At 34.9% G+C, this 17,602-nt stretch overlaps 1 protein-coding gene across 15 annotated transcripts in view; it reads right to left on the bottom strand.

Annotated features, from left to right (window-relative positions):
- Positions 1-17,602, bottom strand: part of LOC148278494 (serine/threonine-protein kinase MARK2-like) — a 176,198-nt gene that overhangs the window by 62,426 nt on the left and 96,170 nt on the right. For 13 of the 15 annotated variants that reach the window (XM_088231325.1, XM_088231313.1, XM_088231318.1 and 10 more), the window contains 7 exons: positions 16,709-16,893; positions 9,704-9,816; positions 7,862-7,964; positions 7,538-7,749; positions 6,788-6,896; positions 5,735-5,843; positions 2,741-2,932 (listed from right to left, as the gene is read on the bottom strand). In XM_088231325.1, the coding sequence (XP_088087451.1) occupies positions 2,741-2,932; positions 5,735-5,843; positions 6,788-6,896; positions 7,538-7,749; positions 7,862-7,964; positions 9,704-9,816; positions 16,709-16,893 (1,023 nt within the window). The remainder of the gene's footprint in view (positions 1-2,740; positions 2,933-5,734; positions 5,844-6,787; positions 6,897-7,537; positions 7,750-7,861; positions 7,965-9,703; positions 9,817-16,708; positions 16,894-17,602) is intronic. The other 2 variants (XM_088231323.1, XM_088231324.1) reach the window with 1 other exon arrangement.

Raw genomic sequence — 17,602 nt, 5'->3', positions numbered from 1 at the left:
AATCTATAAACCCGTGCCGAACCAAACCACAACCCCACACCTTAGAAATATCAAAACATTGATCCAATTTAACGACTATCGATCAGGGCTTCCAACATGGGCATCCCGAGATCCTGTTATACCGGGATCCCGCATGATTTTCTCAGCCCAATCAGAGCTACATTATGTGTGTGGGATTCCGCGAGATTTGCAGGATCAGAGAGCAGCATCGAGACGTCCTGCCATACTGAATACTGGCTGAAGAAGTTAAAATTTACATTTAATGTCCTGAAATGTATACCGCCCACGAGAGGGCTTTCTCCGCTGCCGGCTATTTAGCTTCTAATATGCCTAGCAGTTTGGCAGATGACAAAATAGACATGCCATTTTTTCTGCAAAAATACTTTCAGTAGACGAAGGTCAATAATAATTAACTTAGATTCAATATCCTCATCATCATTATTCCCTTTCCGCATCCCTAATGGTGCATAAGGCACTGCATTGGTACACCAATTTCAGTGTATCTTAATAATGTGATATGATTTATTGTTTCAGCATTTACGTTGTGGAAAAACATTTTGAATTTATTTAAAATAAAACACTTTGTAAATTTACCACACACGGGTAATCAGTATTACCCATCCTCAGGTGTAAATATAAACTAAACTTAAATACATACACAGATTAATACTTAGACTTGGACTTTCTAGTAATAGTTTTTCTGAATTCGCAAACCATATTATGGATACAAACCATTCTTTTCATTCACACAAAATTAAACTTTTGCATACGGTCATAAATAAAGAAATCATAAAGAACAATTTAGAAAATATTGAAATACAAAAAAACTTTAATTAATAATATTGTATTTCAAAATGCAATCAATATTCCCCATAATTAGGAAAACCCCACCCCCTCCACCACACATTGCCTTCCCCCTTCCGCGCGACCCTATCAGTACCTGAGTATTAATCTGTGTATGTATTTAAGTTTAGTTTATATTTACACCTGAGGATGGGTAATACTGATTACCCGAAACTAGTCGTGATTTAATGTATTAAACTCTTGTGTGGTCAATTTACAAAGTGTTTTATTTTAAATAAATTCTTGATAATGTTTGCTACGTGAAGGTAAGATGGTCAGTCTTACACTCCGGGTACCAGTCCAGAGACTATGAAATATTCTAGTGTAAAAACACCCTTTTAAATAAATGTTTCATATTAATCATGTCGGGAATCGAACCCGAGTTTTTTGCAGAGAATTTGTTGCAACAGAGAGAGAAAACGTTTTTGAGAAGGGAATATGGAAGTTTAGGCATTTACAAGGTTTATGACCTGTCATTGGCTGGTTTAAGTAGCCGCTTTACACACTGCCTAACATTCACCATTCTGCGCATGTTTAAACATCCTCATTTCCTCAACACTTCCATCTGTTGACTTTCGTTAGTGGTTAGTAAAGGATGAATCAATTCGTAGTGAAAAAAAAATGCTTGCTTGTATGAGTAAATCCGAAGAAAGACGTAGTCTTTGAAACGGATTCGGGTATGTGGTGGATGCTTTCAATGTTGACTTTTGTGAAATAAAGGAGTTGAAATCTTTATTGTGTGGGTGAGATTCATCCGAATGAACCAATTCACCCTAGGCAACACCTAAAAAAACAATTTTCTAATTTTGTTAATCTTAATGACTCCCGAGAAGATGAAATCCAGTCTTTTGTCTACAAACATTTGGACAAATTCAAATATTGTAATAAAACCAACTGGTCCAAGAAGAAGTTTAAAAATTGGAAAATTGTTTTCAGGCGTTGCCTAGTATGCGAAATTATTCAGTCAGATGAATCTCTTCACAACAATAAAGGTTTCAGCTCTTTAACTTCACTAAAATCAACAAATGGAAGAAATATGGATGTTCAAACATAGGCAAAATGGTGAATGTTACACAGTGTGTAAAGTGGCCACTTAAACCAACCAATGACAGGTCATAAGCCCTGCAAATGCCTAGACTTCCACATTCCTTTCTAAGGTATTCTCCATCCCTGTTGTAATTTGTTAATTTTCTAATGTTTACACTTTTTTTTATACCAGGTTCAACAATGTTTCGAGTATGTCCAAATGTTTGCAGATAGGAGGAAATCCAGCCTGTTTCCAAACATTCGGACATACACAGACTATTATTTTAGCTGTCGATAGTGTGCTCTAATAATGCCAATTTGTATAATAAAGATTTTTAACTTCTTACATTTGATTAGCTAGGCATTTATAATTAAGTAGTTTTAGTTTTTTTTTTGTTTTTTTTTATATTAGTATAGAACTACTTATGCTTTAAAAGATCAAAAATGTCCATCTAATAACAGGCTGGGCCATGTTAGATAAAGACTATCCTAAACAGAGAACACTCCGTTTTCATTTTCTATTCATTAGTTTTATGCAATAAATTTATGAAATAAATAAAATAATATTTGAAATGCTATGAAAAGTTACGTACTTGGCTTACTGATTCAAGGTGAAAATCCTATAGTACATAACGTTACATGTATATCCACACAAATAACATAAACCCTTATAATGGATGCTGTAATGCGCTCTGTCGGATAAGAGTACCGACGACGCAAAAACCCAAATGTGCATCTTAACAAATAAATCAATCTAACCTCAATTTACCTCTGCCAATGAAACCACTCGCATATACAAAGCGTGAAAAGCGTCGACACGAAACCAAAAACGAAGCCACCGCGCGTAACCACACTTGGCGGGTGCCTTTACCTCTGTCTCAGGGGGTCGAGGGAGCCGAGCGCCGGGGCCTGGTCGGGGGCCCCGTTGGTGGGGGCGCCCCCCGCCGACGACACGGACGCGCTCTTCACGTGGCCCTTGGGGGCCGCCGGCTGCTGCTGCGCGGGCGTCGACGACGACGAGTTGGGGGCCGACGACTTGGAGACGCTCTCACCGCCGCTGGCGCTGTTTTCGTAATGCGTTCCGGATGCGCGTTCGTGAGATCATTTCAGATGTATGTTTCATTTTTACATTTGAAACGTTTTTGATCGTATTTTAAATGTAATTTAAAACCACATTTTCATAAAATTTTTCATAATGAAGTTTGTTTATTTAAAAAAATATTTTTTATGTGTTTGATGTCACATTTTAAATGTATTTTTTAAAATTTTGAATTATTTTTATTCATCAAATTTATTGTGTTTTTCATCACATTTCAAATGTGTTATTCATCACATTTTGATGGTATTTTATTTTACATTGTATATGTGTTTAATAAAATTTCAAATGAGATATTTATCACATTTAGATCGTATTTTGCATCCGATTTTTAATATGTTTTTCATCACATTTTATTATGTTTGCATTATTTATTCAATATTACAAATGAGTTTTTCATCACGTTTGGAATGCATTGTAGTAATTTTCATTTCACATATAAAACATTCCAAATCACACCAAATTATTTTTCAGGTAGCACATTCCATTGCAATAAACATATGAATTAACGAGTCGTAATCAAAACAGCGTCAATGTTCCATCGTTCAAAATGACGACAGCATTTTCATTTCACCATTAAATTTGAGTGCGTAAAGAATATTTCGTTCGTACGGATAATATATACATTTCCAAAATCCCATTCACCAATGTAGAAGTGAGAAAGACAGACATGGGAAAGAGAAAAAAATACATGCTGTTAGTAAGTTGTTAGTTTTTGGGTTAGCGAAAATAATGCTAAAGCGAAAATGTACTTCGCACATTCCGCACAAACTAAAAGATTTTATACAATACAAACATTGTTATTATTTCCCTGTCTGCATCCAGTGGAGCATAGGGCACTGCATTGTCAATCCAATCGCAGCAAATCTCGAGCACTTGATACGAGAAGGTGTGATTATCAGTCTTACGTTTCAGATCCAGACGGGACTGTGGAATACATGTCTTGACGGGAATCGAACCCATGGCCTCAAACATGCGCTAATCAGTACACCGTGAGGCGGTCCTCTAATAGTTTTTTCAGAATTTTTATACGCGGTATGGGCGAGTGACAAAAATGTGAAGTTTATTGCTGTACTCTGTAGCTAACTTTGTGGTCAAAGGTAGAATGGTTTTTTTCCATATAGACGACTTAATTAGGTCTCTAGGACTTAGGACTCTAACATACAAACGACTTTTTGACTGGTTGACCAAAATGGAATGGACAACTATAGTCCTTAAAATATAGCTTGATTAGAATGACATTTGTCAGAAAAAGTGACAACATAACTTTGTAGTAACGTATAAGGAGTTATTTATATTGACACAAAAAATCATTCGTATCTGGCGTGTTAATTTATTTTTTTAACACAATGCTTGACACATAAATAAATAAAATCAGCTTTAAAAGTTAAAAAAAACTCAAATAAACCTTATTATTAATGGCGTTCTTACAAGGTTACATAATTTTGCAAAAACGTTAGAGATGGGACAAATTGATCAATGTAAATTGGTCGAATAAAAAAATAATTCATTTGATGTTGTTCATGAAAAAAGTATAAATGTCTTATTTTTTGGTGAATAATTGTCTTAAACACACTATAATAGGCTTGTTTTTGCGTTTTTATATCAATATTCTGAAACAGAGTTTCATGTTTGCATGAAAAAACTGATAAAATGATTTGATCAGTGATCAGTAATTTCGCATCACATTAGTTTGACAGCGGTCATTTTAATCAAGCTAAATTTTAAGGACTATAGAAAGATGGGACAGACTGAATTTGCTTGTTATAAGCATTATTCGCTATACCAAGGTATATAATCATAATAGAGTTATACAATCACCACTGCAAATTTTCACTAATTAAACAAATAAATGTCATTAATCAAGCTATATTTTAAGGACTATAGGCATGGCAATTTATTCCAGTCTGAAACTAGCTTGCTGGAAAGGAAGGTTTTTTTGGGATTGAGATAAAAAGAAAATGAATTATTTTAATTTGAAAATTGAGACAATCCTTAATTTCTCGGACTGGCATCCCTTTAAAAAAAAACCCTACCCACCCTTTACCAGCCGCTTCCTTATTTCGCGTCCGGTGCGCATCGTTTCATCGGTCAAATAGGTTTTTGCTTAGAGTAATAATCTAATAGTCGCCCACACGGATAATTTTTGACCACAAAGTAAGCAACATATTACAGCAATACAATGGGCCATAGGTACAAGGCGCAAACCAAATCCGTCCATTACACGTTTTTTGTTTAACTAAAAACCAAACTAAAATCAAACTGAAAATTTCGAACGCTTTTGTTCTATGAAATAGAGCTTAAGGACTTTTCTAGATTACAAAATGCGATTTTCCAAAAAAAATTATTAGGAATTTTTAAAAGTAAAAAATATAAAATGTTCATCGGAAGTTTTGCCAAATAGCCCTGAAGAGCCATAAACAACCACTCGCTGACTTTTTTAAGTCTACAAGTTTTGTCAGGACACTAATTACACGACCCAGGGGGCCAGCCCAAAGACAATAAAATATCGCCGAGTAAAATCACCATTTGAACAATAAGAAACTTAAGTACTATGCGAAATTAGACATATAAAATGGTTTTTTCATAAAAAAGATTTTAATAAAAACAAACTAATTTGAACGACGTCACTAGTTCTTCCAAATCAACCAATGATAGAATGTAGTTGTAAGTAAGTTGTTTGTACGTTGTTATATATGAATATTTGGCAACATTTATTGAAATAAATCATAGTTGAGCATTCCGATAGTATGCAGTGGGGCGACGTACCTGGAATTCTCTTGAAGAAGCGTGGGATTGTTGGGTTTGTCCGCCGCCCCGGCCTGCTTCGTGTCATAGTTCACCGTGGAGCGCCTCACCGGGATGAATTCTCGTCGCCCTAAAATGTTAAATGTCAATATTATTTACAGAAATTTCAACGGAGCTGGGTAATTTTCAGAGGAGCAAAGAGGTTTGAAAATGGATATCGATTCGTGAAGTGAAACCTGTGAACCTCGGACGTCTGATCCGTGAATCCGGGACACTACCAAAGGGCTACAACATGGTTCACCCAGATTAATATCTGAAGAGGTGAGGAATCATTGTGAAAATCATACGATTGCCATTTTAAAACGCCGTTCTTTCAAAAATTACGCCAAAAAAAAATATTAATAAAAAATAATGAATTGAACAGGAAAATTATTAAAGAAAAAACGTAAATTTTGTTTTTTTAAAAGAAAAAAAATAATTTTAAATCACACAAATGTTTCTAGGTTAAATTTTGTCATCAATAATCATTAAAAAAAAATTTAAATAGTCAAAATTAGTTCCAGCCTTTTTTTTAAGGAATTACGTTTTCAATATATTTGTTTAAAATTAATATTTTGTATTATGAATATTTAAAGCATTAACTTAGTGGGTCAAACATTTTACTAAATGTTATTAAACATTTGTATATAGCCACTTACCGACCGGTTTCGAGACGTGCCCGTCTCTTCTTCAGGTCTTCGTCTCTTTTTTTCAACTATTTCTCAAACATAAAATATTTTCATAGCCCAATCAGCGCATGTAAGGGTTTCTTATTAAAATGCATGGCATGTTGGTTTTATATTTATGTGCAACAACTATGGTGAAGGTGTAAAGTTGGTTTTGCATGTCGGTTCAATTGGTGTCCTGACGAAGAGACGGGTGCGTCTCGAAACCGGCAGACGTAGAAAGGTCGGTAAGTGATTTTATACAAATATTTGGTGAGAATATTTTGGTTGCAAATCGACTATCCATCTATCTAGATAAAATTCCAAGTGGGTTAAGTCTACTACTCGACTGCAAATAGATTTGACTTACTCTGTTCCATTTTGGGTTGAGCCGACGCTGGTCTCGTCGCCCCTTGCTGTATTTGTAACTGGGCCATTCTGGCCGTGTTCTCCTTGATGCTCGCAGAGTCTATTGTGTTCTGGAAACAATACACGGGCATTTTATCAACAGAACATAGGAAAAATCAATTTTACTCGCTGCCTTCCGATTTCTGTCAGTGCTGTAAGGAATACACAAGTTATATACAAAAAGTCCTTAACAACAGCAATTAATTTTATAATTGTTATTTGTATGTTGGGAAAAAAAAACTTTTCGTTTAACATTATTTCTTTTTCTATTTAATTAATCAGTTATGTATATTTTGTAAAGAGTTGGATGCATTTTCTGAATTGTTCTCCTCAATGTTAATGTTGCCGACATAACGAGGAAAATGTTAACTTGGCGGCCCTTCCTGGGGCCTTTCAATATATTTTTAAATAGGGACTTCAGTATGTGCATGCGAGTTACTACCTCCTCAATAAAGACCAGCATTTGACGCTTTCGGGGCCGGTCATTGCCATACTGAAGGACATATAGAAAAGATATTATTTAATAAAATATAGGCAGCGATACCTTCCCCGGAGCTTATCGTTCGCCGGCCGCGGCCCGCCTACGACCGGCCATTCTGCGTTGACATCAGCCCCTGTAGTATACAGTTCTTGTGACTGGCGCGATTGCTACGGAAGACAGTGGTCCGCCGCGTCCGTTACAGTTGATAATAAATAAATGAAATCTTCCTACCTGTCTCTTGAAGTTGTTGGGCTGCGCGGCGGGCGCGGCGGGCGGGGGCGCGGCGGCGCCGGCGGCGGGCGTTGCGGCGCCGGCGCCAGGCGCGGCCGGGCCCCGCACGCCCTCGCCGCCGCTGGACGCGCGCCGCGACGCCGGCTTGGCGGAGGACGCGGAGATGGAGCGGTGCACGCCGCGGTGCGAGGGCGACGCGGCTCCCGTACCGCCTGGGGAAAACCAGATTTAGATGGATTATTAAGATTGTACCTCGAAGTACGGCATATTTCATTTGAACGCGAATAGCTAGATGGAAGAAGTAAAATGCGAAATTAGTCTCACCGATTGCTGTAGAGTTCTGTTGATTGGCAGCATTGGGCTGTGGCACTCCGGCTATATTCCTCAGGGAGAGAGAAGACCCTGATCTCGAACCGTCTGACTCGGGCTAAAAATTATAAAATATTCACTAAACATGCCTGGTTATACATAATTTCAGGTTATTTACTCTGTTTCTCAGCTCTCGGGTTGAGAAATGGGAAACTCTCAGGGGTAAACCATTTTTTTAATATATATTATTATTATTATTATTATTTTTGCACCACAACAGGCCATTGGGCCTAATTACAGTGGTGAATTACATCACAGATAACCCAGGTTTGAGAAAAATCACTTTTTTTTTGTGTTCTCACCGGGAATCGAACCCGGAACCTTCCGCATGTGAGTCAAGCGTGTTGACCACTACACCACGGAGGCCGCATATATATTTGGACCCCTGTATTTAGTAGCCTTACGTATCATGTACAAGGCTCAGGTACTCGGAAAAAAATGTTTTTGTTTTTCTTGGAAATGGGATGTTCGATCACTGATTTTGGTTTATTACCTTTATGAGTCCAATCACCATTGTTGCAAAGTTCAAGAACAATGACGCGTGATAACTAATTTTAACTACAGTGTGGATATCTTTTAAGGATATTCCATCTTGCTTGCATTCTGCTTCAAGATTATAGCGTTGTAAACTGAAGAATGGGCACTGAAATAACAGATGTTCGATACTCTGTGAAGAAATTTCATCGCATGGACAATAGTCAAAATTCCTTAATCTAAACCCATATAGGTAATTTCTCATAGCTCCGTGTCTGGTAAAAATTTGGGTCGTTTCGAAAGTACTTTTAGAAGATTGGGGTAACCCATTGATGGTGACCAATATTTGTCGAACTTTAGTCTTTTATAGAATGTGTAGAATGGTTAGCAAATTATATTTTATCAAAAGTGCCAATGTCTCTGGACAAGAACTGAACAAATAATTTGTTCAAATAGTTCTTTCAAAAATTAGTAGGCTTGTCTTTCTGACCCCTGGGGTGCTATTCTGAACCACTCTCGCAGCATGAGAAAACAGTATTTACATACAATATACACGAGATAATACGGCCGCGAGAGCGTTTGAAATACCAGCAATGTAGCTCAATCACAAATAACGTGCTTAAAGCATGCTAAGCATTTGAGCGATCACAATGAACATGCTTAAGTTATCGCAGTCATAAGTCAACGCTTGTGTAGGTTTGTTTTTTATTTTCCTCATAAATAAATACAGTTCACTGGCGAAAAATCGGTGTTAACTATAAAAAAAATACAATATTGCATTTGCAAAATAGTAAGTAGTATCTAATACAAAAAATTAAAATTAAATTACAATTACTATAGCGACTGCTTTTCTTGACATTTGGCTTGCCAACTGCCGGCTAAATGCAATAAATAGCATGATAGATAATAAATAAATAAATAAATAAATAAAAATAGCAGTTTTGGAAAATTTCCCATTTTTACACCGCACACCGGTGAAATTCAAATATGTGATTGCGCAGCAGGATTATACGTCGCGAAACGTAAATATTTTGACATTTAATATTGGGTGTTCACGGATGTTCCATTGTGATCGCGAATACGATAAACAACCATGGTGAGAATTTGTTATCACGTCGCTTATTAGCATGTCGATAGTTATTTGTGATTGAGCTACTGGAGTCGTAAAAACTGTCAAATGTGGTACTAACAATCATTTCACTATGACTCGATTTAATTAAAGAAAAAGTGTGCGCAAATGTGTCAATTCATACATTATTATAGATTCAATGAATCTTTTTGTTCAGCAGAATTCACACAAAAAAAAAACAGTGTCATACTTACATCTGTGCTTTTTCTTCCCAGTAATAAGTATGTGGCGAACACATCGTCATACTTGGCCTCAGCTAAAGACTTCTCAATGTCCTGCCGGTTATACCCAAGGCAGACGAGTGCCTCTGCAAAAACAAGACAAACAAACTATTAAACGGGAGAAAGGGAAACATATCAAGGCCAGCTTTGAACGCAAGCCGATTATTCGGCTCTTGGTGTAACCATAACAAAGTCAAATCCAATAAAATAATAGACAAATATTGTTTGCTTAAAATATATGCAAACTCAAATGAAATATTTATTTTATCCTTTTAATTCCACGGGGCCGTCGTTCATCGATCATCGGCCTAAATGGGTATTAAAGATATATATTTTTTTAAACAATAAAGAACACTGATATACATATTTTTCGCTAAATGATAGCTGTGTTCTTTCTAGTTATGAAAACTATCCGGGCATTCTAATATTTACTTAGTCACTGACTTTGTACAGTAAAATGAAGATTAAAATCTAACATAATTTATAATTCTACAAATCGCTGCATCAACGCAACTCGAGGTACCTTGAAAATTGATATTTTGACAATTTTGATAAAAAGTATCTATGAAACTCCTCGGTTTGGTTATTTTTTTAGAGTTTTATCAAGAAAGCTATGTATATTTTCAAAATGCCTCGGTGCATTCAATGTCGAGATTTCTTCTCGATGACGCATTGTCAAACTGCAACCTACAAATAGCTTGCAGTGAGTAAGTTAATAAACAAAACAAATATTAATGACTTGGTAAAAGAATCGATATGAAAATGTAAATTTACAGAAATTTACAGTATTTGTTAGTATTTTCCATATTCCTCATCACTCCTACCACTAATTTAGGGGATTTGAAGCAAACTTGGAAATCTCCATTGAAGGAGTTACTGAGATTTTTGCTAAAATCTTTTAAAAAATAATTGTGAGATTTCTAATTATTGGTCAAGCAGTCTAGTTGAAATCTGCTTTTGCAAGATTTAGAGACGGTATTGAATTACGCTATTATTTAGGTAGGTAGGTTTTTATGTATAGTTTATTTTGGGATCAATAATTGAATCGTCCTGTGGCTAGTGTCTCGGACTCACGGATCGAAGGTCCGTGGTTCGAATCCCACTCTACCCCAACTTGATTCCCATTTTCTAATAGTGAGTTATTTACAACTCGTTGAAAATGGCCCTCAAAATTAAATATTTGCGTAAATTATAAGAACGCAAATATTTCTTTTCAATATTTTAAAAAAAAAACATTTTTGGTGGAAATTTCTAATTTACTTCTTTTCTAAAAAACTATACATAAAAACCTACCTACCTAAACAATAGCGTAATTCAAAACCGTCTCTAAATCTTGCAAAACCAGATTTCAACTATACTACTTAGCATTCTCCATTGAGTTGGTGAAGCATCATTACAAATCTCACAATTCTTTTTTCAAAGTTTTTTGCAAATATCTCTGTAACTCCTTCAATGGAGATTTCTAAGTTTGCTTTTAATACCCTTATTTAAAATAAAACTAAATTAAAGATAAATATAAACTGAAAACCTAGTTGATGCAGTTTTGCTTCCGAAGAAGAAAAAATAAAGCTCCTTTCTTCGTGATTCCGAATCTGCATTTAAAAAATGTCGTCAAAAATGCTACATACTGCACTCTTTGTAAGGGCGGCAGAATGCAGGAAGGCAAGATGATCAGTCTTACGCTTCAGGGGTCCAGAGGCGGTGAAATATTGCAGTGACAAATCACCTTAAAAAACAAATATTTCACGTGCATCCTGCCAGGAATCGAACCCAGGGCTTCAAAAATGGTAGGCGAAATCGCCAATCACTTCACAACGAGGCGGAATTATCTCAGTTCGTTGTCCTCATTGAGGATTTATATCCGAAAGCAGCCGTCGAGTGTTAAACGCTCGTCCAACGTTCTGGTTCTATTTCACACACAGAATTATATTCTTCGTCCGTCTGGACACAGAACCTCATTGCACGATTCAAACAACTGAATATTTTCATTTCGATTATTTTACCAATAAATGAACCAATAATTATTGCATCAGTATTGAACTAAACTATTCCACAGTTTGGAAATGCAATTTTCATTCAGCGGCGATAAAGATTTGTTCTATGAAAACATGCTCGATTGACAGAATCTTCGACAAATTTTTGATTAAAACTATTTTACAACAGACACAACACCACTCCCTTTATAAAGAATCCACAAAATTCTTTTTTTTTATTACTCTTGAGGTATAAACAATTATTTGCAGTCATTTATCAACTGCACCATGGCACCTGTCGATAATACTGTCCTATTTCCTCTTTATTCCTTTTTCCCATTGAGTAATAGTATTAATTTAAGGTAATTTATATACAAATACAGTTATTTCTATTTTTGTATATCGTTAGAGTTTTTCATTTTTATTTTCTATTGAATATGTTTTGTTATGAATAAAACTTTTATTTTATTGGTGGTTGGAAGAAACTGCCATTTGGCAATGTACAATTTGCATTATGTACAAAAAATTTAATAAACAAATATAATATTATTCTGTGTACTTAATTATATATGTTACTTATACAAGCCATCCAATACTTCTCCGAGAAAATTTTACAGTACTAAAATTGACATTGGATTTAATTTAGGGTCAGACTTCTCTAAGAAGAACTATCCAGTGACATTCTTAGAAAAAACGTATGATAAGTAAATGCATTTTTTTTCAAATGATCATTATTAATGTCAAAATGTGGATTCTTTATAAAGCAGAGTTTGAAACGATACATAAACAATTATTACACAAAAATGTTATTTAGATATACAGAAATAATGAAATCATGCGATTCATTCATTTTATGTTATATAGAATTATGATATTCAGGACAAAGCACAACAAAATGGAGATTGTAATATGTATTCACTATTCACTAGACAATCACACTACATACACATAACAATATTCGCGGCCAGACACATTGAGAGAATCTTGATACGTCCTAATTTATTCGGTAAACATGCTTAAATCTAGAAATGTACATAATATTTACTATATTAGAGTTTACAAGCCGGAGTATTGATGCTTGGACAAGCTCAATGAACGAATTAAGCTGAAAAGTTGATACTTTGAAGAGATCAATGAATGAATTAAGCAGAAAAATTGTGTTATGAAGAGCTCAATTAATGAATTAAGCTGAAATGTTGATACTTTGAAGAGCTCAATGAATAAATTAAGCTGAAAAGTTGATACTTTGAAGAGCTCAATGAATGAATTAAGCTGAAAAGTTGATACTTTGAAGAGCTCAATGAATAAATTAAGCTGAAAAATTGTGTTTTGAAGAGCTCAATTAATGAATTAAACTGAAACGTTGATACTTTGAAGAGCTCAATGAATTAATTACGCTGAAAAGTTGTGTTTTGAAGAGTTTAATGAATGAATTAAGCTGAAAAATTGCGTTTTGAAGATCCCAATGAATGAATTAAGCTGAAACGTTGTGTTTTGGAGCGCTCAATAAATGGATTAAGCTAGAGTTGATATTTTGTCAAGCTCGATGAATGAATTCAGCAAAAAAGTTGGCATTTCGAAGAGCTCAACAAAAGAATTAAGCTGAACAGTTGATGATTTGAAGAGAACAAAGAATTAATTAAGCTGGAAAATTGAGGTTGAAAAGCCTAGTTAATACTTTGAAAAGCTCATAGACTGAATGATAAACTACGAATACGTAATCCGGACATATTCATTGAAAAAATGTTATTTCTTATGTTTTATTCTTTCATCTACAACAATGACTAAAAATAAACCATATATTAAATATGTAAGACAAACAAATGTGTAGACATCTTGATGAAGTAATTAAGCGACATAACAGTAACTAATTTTATAGAACAAAAAAAATATTAATGACGGGGATTGTTAGACCACTAATCAGTTTCACTGCTCTCGTGACATCATCGGAATTGAATGGTTCTAAGAAATTTGAACAATATACAAGCTGTGAAATTTGAGTTTTTTTTTTATCATCTCCTAGATTGTAGTTATAAGCAGGAGATTATTATTATTATTATGGATAACTTATATAGCGCCATTTTCGTAATAAAATACCTCAAGGGCGCTTTGCATAGTGATTCTATTGTTAAAAGTGATTGCATCGCACCAAATGTTGACTCGACAAATTTCGGCTCAGATGCTGAGAGCACCTTGACAGCAAAATATAAATAAATTAAATATTCATTATATAATTTTGATATACATTAAAAATACAACCTACAGGCGAGCCTCCGCTTTGCGGTGTGCCATTTGAAAGAAAATTTTCAGCTCTAAAAGATATTGTGTTTGCTTTTATTTTACTTATGTTAAGTAGACGCAAGCGAGCATTTTTGACACCTCCTTCTGTTTGCGTTCAATCGAAGGAATAAAGGAGAATAATACCTTAGAGTATTAATTCACTCCCGCTTGAAGAGAAGCCCTCTAGCTCTACTGCACAGAACAAAAGCGTTCCAAATTTTTTGTTTGGTTTTCAGTTTAATAAAAAACGTGTAACGGACGGTTTCGGCTTGCGCTTGCAATTCTCGACCCGAACGGCCCGTTGTCTGACTGTTAACTGTAGGCAACTTCTGCCAATTGTATTCTTGATCATACTTATAATTGCTTTATAATATGGAAACTTCACTGGTCCATTAGAGTTAAGTCTAATTGTGTAAAATATTAAACTTTGTAACTGTACTGTATGTTTCCTAAATAAAATAAAAGAAAATAAAAATAAAAATAAACAAATACTGATCATTGTGGTTTCGGATGTGACAGGGTTTAAAGAACACCCTGTATATTTAATAATTTGTTGTATTTTTTTTTGTTGTGTCCTCGTTCTGTTCATTTGGAAAGAACAGACACAACTTATGTTAATACCCAACAGTTAAATCATACCAGTCCGAAGATGTCCCGAAAGCGATGAAAACGGTAAGTAAGTCTAACAAACTAGGTGAATTAACGTGTCAAAGTGCCACTAATTATTTTGTTTGTTATATAAAATTACGATGAATTTGGATCGAGAAATTTGTCTAGCTAATTTTCAAAAGTAACTAAGTCTAGGTCAGATTCCCCCAAGCGTGTCGGCCGTGCGCATTCACGAGCGCCGCGCTGCTCTCGGGCAACGTTTCGGCCGCGGACCTACCCATTTGTACTGTGACATTTGTGATGACGACATAATCATTCAATCGGTCCAGTGCGATAAGTGCGGGTTAGAGAGGAAACAAACAGAAAAATTCACACGTAAGGCATCGGGATTTCAAGAGAGGAACATAATCACTTTGCAATTTGGTCACAAAAAACATGTAGGTGACATCTTATTTTAGACAGATAAAAAAACACTTAAAATCACGGGCGCATAATAAATAGACACCTCACTCTCTCACTGGCTGCATTTCAGATATAGTAATTACTGCGTCGTCCTCGACAATGAGAAAGTTCGGTGGTTTTTAAAAAAATATTTAAAATATTTGTTTTATTATATAAATAAAACACGAGTGATACTTTAATCCACAAATTTGGAATATCCAGTGACTGGTTTCATCGCTTTTGCGACATCTTCGAGACTGGTATCTTTATCAAAAAGTTAAATGTATTTATACAGAACAGAGGTAAGGATACACAATTCAAAGTTATATGTAAGTAAATTAAATAAAGTTATTTTTATCTTAAGGATCATTATCAACAAATTTTCTTTGGGTTAACTAATGAATTGATATAATGCTATTTTAATGAGTTTAAGTAGTTTATTTTATTTTTGTATTATTTTATTTTATTAAATACTTCAACTCATTAAAATAGCATTATATCAATTCATTAGTTAAACCCAAAGAAAATTTGTTGATAATGATCCTTAAGATAAAAATAACTTTATTTAATTTACTTACATATAACTTTGAATTATGTATCCTTACCTCTGTTCTGTATAAACACATTTAACTTTTTGATAAAGATACCAGTCTCGAAGATGTCGCGAAAGCGATGAAACCGGTTCAACGAGTTGTAAATAACTTTTACTTTTATATTTTATAAACCGGAAATCGATCACAATCATTGGAAGAACTCGTGACACAGTTCATTTTTATTATTTTTTCTTACAATTTCGAGAAACTTCGGCAAACAATTAAATGCTTTAAGTTTTACCACGCGTAAGAAATATTTTTCATATCCAATTTCCCATAGCACTGAACTTTCTCATTGGATCGAATTTACGAATAAAACAATTCATCTATTCTGTTTTTCACAATTGGAGCGTAATCAAAGCATTTTCTTCACACAGAAAGTGTAATACTGGTGTAACCCGACTGGGAATCAAACCCGGAATTTCATTGAAATAATGAAGGAATTGCATCATTCTCAATGGTATAATGGATAATATTATTGGTTTAAGTATTACGATTAGTACTGAAAAAAAATTACATAAACATTTTAATGCTTTCATTTAAATTTAAATAACATGAATAAATCAATTGCACATTGTAAGTCCATTCAATTAAAATTGAATTGTGACCAAACTGTTTCGCCTTTTGAATATGTGTTTAATTTTTTAAACTTTCATTTGCAAATATTTTTTATTATTATATCATCCTTCTATCGAAAATTAGGCTCTTTTTTGAATTTTTACTAATTTTTTTTTAAATAGAAGACAGACTTTGTTTTGATGTCCAAAATGGAAAATATATCGCACATTTGAACAGATGCAAGAAAAACTGAAATAAAAAAGATGCTGAAATCGGAAAGTTCATGGTTTAGTCCACAATTCAATATTAAATATTAGTAACATGTCCTCTTCAGATCGGTACAAATATTTAGAACCAGACGATTGGAGTTTTCCTACAGTTTGTAATTTTTAAACTAATAAATGTCAATTTTGAATATTAGTATCAAAATAAAACGTCATAATTAAAAATTTAAATCTGCCACTTATTAAATGTAACAGAGGCGAATTTATCTCGCGCGGTATCGGCAAAAGGCCCGTGCTCACCTATCCTCTTGTGGTCCTTGAAGTCCTGCTGCGGCTCCGAGTAAGGCCGCAGCTCTTCGTCCTCGTAGCCGACGTTCATCCAGCGGTCGCGCATGATGGTCTCCAGCGAAGCCCGCTTCTCCGGGTTCAGCACCAGGAACTTCTTGAGCAGGTTCTCGCAGTCGGTGGACATGTAGAAGGGTATTCTGGAAGCACGTTATGCGACGGTAAATATGGGTGTTTAGGGCCAAGGCACAAACTGGCCGGCCGTCGACGCCGGGTATTTCATGTACTTACACAGTCCCACGTCCCATCTTGTAGTTTTCAAAAATTTTACATTCAAACCGACGTGCTCTCAGTTCGACTTCTCTCAGTCTCCGAACTGACAAATAAATATTTGTTCTATTTTTTTAGGACGCCGTATACGAATACTCTCATTAAAATTTGTATGGAAACAGGCGGCTTAAGCGTTTTAAATTATTCCCAAAGTTTGATTGAGTTACAGTAAATTATAATTACTATTGGCCTCGTGGGGCAGCAGTCAGCGCACTTGCCTACCATGCTAGAGGTCTCGGGTTCGATTCCCGACATGGTTGACACTAAATATTTATTGAAAAATGTGTTTTTACACTAGAAAATTTCAGTCCCTGGACTGACATGCGATTTGTATACCAATGCAGTAGCGCCCTTTGCACCATTAGGTGTGGAAAGGGATTGATGATGATTGACATTACTTTGAAGTGGTTTTAATGCATTTTAAGTATTTTTTAGCTTATTAATTTAATCTGGGATTATTTATTTTACGTTTTACCTACGCCTCAGAGGGTTTTACAATTTAGTTTAGAAAGGATCTTTAGAAAATTGAGTGAATACAGTGTTTAGTAAATAACAGCATTAATTGATATTATTCCTGGC

This window comes from Micrasema longulum, unplaced genomic scaffold (assembly GCF_059751315.1).
Source record: "Micrasema longulum isolate JH-2025_06_02 unplaced genomic scaffold, ASM5975131v1 h1tg000873l, whole genome shotgun sequence".
Taxonomy (NCBI): domain Eukaryota; kingdom Metazoa; phylum Arthropoda; class Insecta; order Trichoptera; family Brachycentridae; genus Micrasema; species Micrasema longulum.
The sequence above is the reverse complement of the archived record's forward strand: the minus strand, read 5'-3'. Positions and strand labels throughout refer to the sequence as shown.